At 56.5% G+C, this 7,255-nt stretch overlaps 1 protein-coding gene across 1 annotated transcript; it reads right to left on the bottom strand.

Annotated features, from left to right (window-relative positions):
• Window positions 1-279: 279 nt before the first annotated feature.
• On the bottom strand, window positions 280-1,059 carry LOC126226387 (uncharacterized). Its single transcript, XM_049942220.1, has one exon. The coding sequence runs from the start codon at window positions 1,057-1,059 to the stop codon at window positions 280-282; it is 780 nt and encodes a 259-aa protein (XP_049798177.1).
• Window positions 1,060-7,255: the final 6,196 nt, after the last annotated feature.

Raw genomic sequence — 7,255 nt, 5'->3', positions numbered from 1 at the left:
GGACGTGTGTCGGTTGGCCAGTGCACATTGCGAGTGGGCTGGCTGGCGGTCGGCGGCGAGACGGGAGAGGAGGTATGTGTCGCGGGCGCCTTTGCTGCGCTGCGTCGTTGCGTGCCTGGGCGTGCGCCTGTCGACTGTGTGTGACTGTGTTGGGCGTTGTGCCACGTACGTGTGTGCTCGGCCGAAGGCGTCGGAAGAAAAAGAGAGAGAGAGACGGGCGGGAAAGTGGGTCGGTGTGCGTGCGTCGCCCGTGATGCGATGATGTCGCGTCATGTCATGTCATGTCTTTGCGAAACGGCTGCCGAGAGGTGTGTGGTGGCGAGCGGGAATGTGCGTTTGGTGGTTGCCGGCCGGCCGGCAGTTGTTGGTGGTTCCTCCTGTGTGGTTGTTTGTGCTGCTTTGATGGCAACGTGGAAGGACGCCGGTTTTTCCGTGCCTTGCGTGTGGTTGTGTCGACGGTGACTGGTTGGGGGTGTGCGCCGATGCACGTGCCATGTTGTTATGTTTGGGTCGTGAGTGTGTTTTTGGCTGTGTTGTTGTGTACGGGAAGGGGGAGAGAGGAGGAGGCGGCGGCGGCGGCGGCGGCGGCGGGGGTGATAGTGCGTGCAGTAGTGCCGTTGCGACGGGCGTCGGGTGGAGCCGTGCGTAGTGGCGGAAAGGTGTAGGTTGCGGGAAGCGAGCCCGTCGCGTGTCGTCGTCGACGACGGGGTCGCGTGCGCTGTGAATCGAGAGTGGCGGGAAAGGGGCAGCGTGCCGCTGTGTCGTGGTCGTTAGCAGAGGCCTGTGTGCCTGTCCGTTTGTTTTCTGTCGGACGCTTGGTGCGAGGTGTTTGTTTTGTTTTGTTGCCGCCGCCGCGGTTGTTTTTGTTTGTCGGCTGTGCTGTGTCGGTGGGTCGGCGAGCTGTTTTGCGGTGCGTGAATGTGTTGGTGCAAAAGTGGCGGCGGCGTCATGGCTGCGACCGCGACGAGCCGCGGGCGCGCCATTGATGATGTTGAACACAGAGCGGCTGTGTGCAATGGGAGGCCTTGTGTACGGGTAGCGGTGTTGTCGTACGTGCATCCGGCCCGGTGCGGAAAGCGCCGTTGCGGTTGCGGGTTGCCTCTGGTCGCGACGTGTGGTGCTCGGCTTTGTGGGTTTTTTTGGTGCCCCTTTGGCCGGTGGGTGGTGTTTGTTGTTTTGTGTGTGTGTGTGTGTGTGTGTGTGTGGTCGGTCTCTTTGGCGCTCGGTATATATCTGCCTCCTGCTCGGTCTTGTTGTCGACGTCGTCTGTAGTTTTTTGCGGCTTGCCGACGACCGACCGACCGAACTACTACCTACCTGTGACAGCTACGTGTGGCGCCCGAAGGTGAACGTAACGTGACCTCGGCGCCCTTAGCCTAACCTAAGATGTCCGGCCGTAAGGTAGGTGCGGCCACCTGACGCCTCACGTCCGAACGCTTAACCTAACTTTGACGCCTAACCTAACTTTAACCCTTAACCTAACCCACGTCCACCTAACGTAACCTAACCTAACCCAAGCGACGCCAACCCTAACCTAAGGTGTTGTACACTGCGAATGTCGAAGGCATGTTATAGTCTTAGGTGGAGAGCACTACACGCAACAAGCGGCTACACGGGTAGCAGGGGTTGTGTGGCGTGGGCTGGGCGGTTTTGTTAGGTTAGATGGCCTTGGGCAAGTACAGAAAGGGGGCAACAGCAGCCTCAACGGGTGCGGGGACCAAGCAGCAATCGGTATCGTTTGTTAATTGTCAACTGTCGAAGCTGCGTTGGTACAGTACCGGAACCGCAAGCGCTGACAGAGAAAGCACCGAAGCTCTGCAATCGTGATAAGGTACAGAAAGCTGGCTGACGCCAGGGATAAATTCTGCCGAAATTGTCACAAAGGTACAGACGGTGTTTTAGAAAGGCTCGATTGCATGCAACCGGTGGTGGTGTGTTCGTCGCTGTTTGAGTAGTAGTTTTGATCCTGTAGTGAAGTAGAGGTGGATGGTTCCTGTGAAATATTGTGGGTGGAGGTTACACCCAACAACCGAGCTAGGTTTAATAATAATTGGCTCCTTTGACCGACCTCCCGACGCAGCAGCATTAGTGGCAGAACAACGGAGAGACGGATTTTGGAAACACATTTCACATACATTTTCCTCAGCATGTTAGGGTCTTAGGTGGAGATTTCAATTTACCCGATATAGACTGGGACACTCAGATGATGTTCAGGACGGGTGGTAGGGGGACAGAGAGCATCGAGTGACATTATACTGAGTGCACTGTCCGAAAATCACCTCGAGCAAAATGAACAGAGAACCGACTCGTGGAGATAACATCGTGGACCTACGGATGACAAACAGACCCGAACGTGTTTCGACTCTGTATGTGCAGAACAGGGACGCAGTGATCATAAGGCCGTTGCAGGGAGGACGGTGTATCTATCTGTTTTGGCTAGCAAGAGTAATAGAAGGCAGATTTGCAGACGACCCGACAGATGAAAAGGCAAATGCCTGTTCCGACACTGACAATGTTGAGTGTTCATGGAGAAAGTGCAAGGCAATGGTAAAAATGCGTTTTTAGACAGGTACGTGCCGAGTGTCGAACTGTGAGGGATGGGAAAAAAAACCCACCGTGGTATACTACAACAACAACGTTAGGAAACTGTTGCGAAAGCAAAGAGAGCTTCACCCAAAGTTTAAACGCAGCCAAAACCTCCGAGACAAACAGAAGCTAAACGATGTCCAAAGTGTGAGCGTAAGGAGGGCTATGCGTGAAGCGTTCAGTGAATTCGAAAGTAGAACAAACCCTATGTACCGACGTTGACAGAAAATGCTAGGACGTTCCGGTCTTGCGTTGAATCAGTAAGTGGCTCGAAACAGCATATCCAGACACTCCGGCATGGTGATGGCATTGAAACAGAGGATGACACGCGTAAAGCTGTGAAATACCTAAACACCTGTTTCCAAAGCTGTTTCACAGAGGACGGACCGCACTGCAGTTCCGTCTCTAAATGCTCGCACGAACGAGAAACCGGCTGACATCGAAATAAGTGTCCAAGGAGGAATGGGAAAGTCCGCCGGACCCGACGGGATTACCAATTCGCGATTCCTACACAGGGTACGCGAAACAACCTGCCCCCCTTCTAACAGCCGTGTACCGCAAGTCTCTGGAGAGGAAGGGAGGGTTCCAAATGATTGGAAAAGAGCACAGGTAGTCCCAGTCGTCGAGCAGATGCGCAAAAACCATAGACCCATATCTCTGACGTCGATGTGTTGTAGAACATGTTGTTTGCTCGAGTATCATGTCGTTTGTGGAAACTCCAGAGTCTACTATGTAGGAATCCATGTTGGATTCCGGAAACAGCGATCGTGTGTGAGACCCCCAGCTCGCTTTATTTGCGCATGAGACCCAGAAAATATGAGATACAGGCTCCCAGGTGGATGCCATTGTCGTTGACGTCCGGAAGGCGTTCGATACAGCTCCGCACCGTCGCCTGATAAACGACGTAAGAGTCTACAGAATATCAGACCAACTGTGTGGCTGGATTGACGAGATGTTAGCAGACGGAACACAGCATGTTGTTATCAATGGAGAGACAGACGTCTACAGACGTTAAAGTAACCCCTGGCGTGCCACGGGGGAGTGTTATGGGACCATTGCTTTTCACAATTCATATCATATAAATGAGCTAGTAGATAGTGCCGGACGTTCCATGCGTCGTTTCGCGGATGATGTGCTGTATGTAGTATACAGAGAGGTTGCAGGACGATCGGCAGCGGATAGGCACCCGGTGCAGGGAGTGGCAACTGTCCCCTTAACATAGACAAATGTGATGTATTGCGAATATACAGAAAGAAGGATCGTTTATTGTATGATTGATTATATGATAGCGGGACAAACACTGGTAGCTGTGACGTCTGTAAAATATGTATCTGGGAGTATGCGTGCGGAATGATTTGGAAGTGGAATGATGATCAGATAAAAGTAATTGTTGGTAAGGCGGGTACCAGGTTGAGATGCACTGGGAGAATGCTTAGCAAAAATGTAGTCCATCAACAAAGGAGGTGGCTTACAAAAACACGCGTTCGACCGACCCATACGTGAGTGTTGCCCACCAGTGTGGGATGCGTAGCAGGTCGGGTTGACGGAGGAGATAGAGAAAGGTCCAACGTTTCGTCACAGGGTTATGTGGTAACCGTGATAGTTAAGTGGCAGACTCTGCAAGGGAGGCGCTCTCTGCATCGCGGTGTAGCTTGCTCGCCAGGTTTTCGAGAGGGTGCGTTTCCGGATGAGGTATCGAATATATTGCTTCCCCGTACGTATATACCTCCCGAGGAGATCCCGAATGTAGTAAAAGTAGAGAGATTCGAGCGCGCACGGAGGCTTTCAGACAGTCGTTGTTCCCGCGAACCATACGCGACTGGAACGGCAAAGGGAGGCAATGACGACAGTGGCACGTAACGTAAAAAGTGCCCTCCGCCACACACCGTTGGGTGGCTTGCGGCGTATAAATGTAGGAGGTCGGCTGTCGTGTGTGCTTGGAGGCAGATTCGGTGTGTCTGTAGTTGCGGACGGCGGTCAGCCCCCCTCGCGTAAGCGGCGAGGGGCGGCGGCGCTCGGTTGGCCGGTGCCGATGTTGCGCAGGCGGCGCCCGTTTTGTTTGCGGCGGGCAATTTTGTGAGAAAGGGGCGCGAATGTTGGCGGGCGAGGTGGCCCGACGGCTGCGGGCCGATCGGGAAACGGTGGGAGGGCGATGGGGCGGCGGAGGTGCGTTTGCACGGCCGGCATCGCCGCACGCCTCCGCTTGTGTGGCTGTGGCGGCGGCCGCGCTGGCCGGGCTGGCGCGGCGACGGTGTGGCACTTTTGCCGAAGGTTTGGCCATTGTGGCGGGTCGTCGGCTGGGGCTGTGGGGGCGGCATGTGGGCGGGGGCGGCGATTCTCGGCGGGCCGAGCCAGGCTGTAGCGCGCGGTAGCTGCAGTTTGGCCGTGGTTTGCGGCGCTGCCGTGGCGACTGGTTGGCGACTGTGGTGTGGCCGTGTGTAGCCCCATCCTCGGTGGTTTGAACGGCGCGGGTGGTTGCGGCGCAGGTTTGGGGCTGGTCCGCACAGGCTGTCGGACGTTGGGCGGTAGCAAGCGCTCCAGTCCACTATCATCTAACTTCATCAAGTGGGAGTAATGTAGCATTTACCCGAAGGCATTTACTACACCGTCTGAGGAACGGAAAAGAGAAACATCAGGATTTTCTTTATTGTCATCTAAGGATGTGGTGGTGGAAAAAGACTATCATGGGGAACTGAAGTTTCTGAAAGTTGCAACTGCTGTCGCTAGCGACGGAGCAGCGCAACGGGCCTCTGATAGAGGTCGCGGTCATCTACAGGCGCCCCAAGGTTCCTGAGAAGGGGATTATCCGAAGCAGCAGCCGTGGCATACATCTTCTGGGCGATGGCTTGAAAGCGAGCGAGGACTTCCTGTTCATGGGCAGCTTCGTGAAGATATCGCGCCGGAAACTGGGGATGCACGTGGAAAATCCGGCGAAGAGCCTTATTCTGCTGCTGTTGTAGGCGATGGAGGTGTCGGTGCGCCGCATTTCCCCAAGCAGCACAGGCATAGTCCATCACAGGACGCACAAACATCCGGTAGATGAGGAGCCCATTATTGACGGAGAGCGCGGAGTGCTCGTTCAGCAGGGGATAAAGCGCCCCCAGCCGCTGCTCAACCTTCCGGCGAACTTCTAGCACCTGCTGCTGCCAGATGAGTTGGCGGTCCATCACAACGCCGAGGTAGGTGGCTGTCGGCGTCCAGGGGATGACCTCGCCGAATAACTGGAGTTGTTGATCGCGTGGCGGGGTCCTCTTGCGCGTGAAGACCACGGCTTGGCTCTTCTGAGCGTTGAACCGGACACGCCAAAGAGTCGCCCATGCTTCGAGGGCGGCGCACGCGTCCTGGAGACGTCGATACATGGCTTGAGGCCACCGGCTGCGGGTGAAGATCGCTGTGTCATCGGCGTACATCGCGCGCTCCACCCGGGGAGAGGTAGGAAGATCGGCCGTATACAGAGAGTACAGGGTCGGACCGAGGACCGAGCCCTGCGGGACGCCGGCGGCAATGGGCCGGAGCGTCGACGTCGAGTCGTCAATGCGGACCACAAAGGTGCGGCCCCGCAGATAGCTATCCAGAAGGCAGATGAAGGACCGCGGAAATCCGTGCATATGGAGCTTCCACAGCAGCCCGGAGTGCCACACGCTGTCGAAAGCCTTGGTGACATCGAGGAAAATGGCGCCACAATATTCCTGATTGTTGAAGGCCGTGGTGATCGCTTCAACAACGCGGACGAGCTGCTGCGTAGAGGAGTGGCCACCCCGGAAACCAAACTGTTCCGGAGGTAACAGGCGACGACGGTCCATGATGATCTTGAGCCGGTGAAGGAGAAGCCGCTCGAAAATTTTGCTGAGCTGCGGAAGCAAGCTGATGGGCCGGTAGTTGTTAGGATTCTTCCGGTCCTTACCCGGCTTGGGTACGGCGACAACAACAGCGTGCTTCCAAGCAGCCGGATAGGTACAAGTCACTAGGATGGCAGTAAATAGGCGGGCCAGATAGGCAAAAGCAGCAGGAGGCAGTTCCTTGAGCGCCTTCCCAGGAACGTCGTCGGCACCAGGAGCCTTGTTAGCGGCCATCGCCCGGATGCAGGAGGTCACCTCATCGGTCGTGAAGACTGGCAGATGGTCGTCGTCACGGTGGTCGGCGGAGAGGTAGGCCTCGAGGCCACGGTCCACATCATGAACGAACTGGGCGTCCACAGGATCGTCGAGAGGGACGAAGTTCGCCTGAAACACATCAGCAAGGGCGTTTGCCTTAGCCACAGGGGTATAGGCGACACCAGTCGGCGAGTCCAGAGGAGGCAGAGCGTGCTTCCGCTTGGTGAAGAAGCGAACCGCGTCCCACGCGTGGGGATCCGGAGTGAACGACGCCAGCTTCTGAGCCCACTGCTCGTTCTTGTGAGCGCTGATGGCGGCTTTGATGTCACGGCGGAGGAGGTTGACACGCCGCTTCAGAAGGGGGTCGCGGGTGAGGCGCCATTCCTTGCTGAGGCGATTCCGCACACGGATGAGATCCAGAATGTCGGCCGGGAGTCCCGGGCGCCGGGGAAGCGTGCCCCGGGACGGCGGTGTGGATCGCAGCAGGGCGGAGTGGACGGCATCAGCGAAGGCAGCGACGTCAGCATCGACGTCGTGGAAGTCGGCGTCAAGACGCGGCCGCACACGAGCGAGGA

This window comes from Schistocerca nitens, unplaced genomic scaffold, assembly GCF_023898315.1.
Source record: "Schistocerca nitens isolate TAMUIC-IGC-003100 unplaced genomic scaffold, iqSchNite1.1 HiC_scaffold_305, whole genome shotgun sequence".
Taxonomy (NCBI): domain Eukaryota; kingdom Metazoa; phylum Arthropoda; class Insecta; order Orthoptera; family Acrididae; genus Schistocerca; species Schistocerca nitens.
Note: the sequence above shows the minus strand (reverse complement) of the source record. Positions and strands in the feature narration are given on the sequence as shown.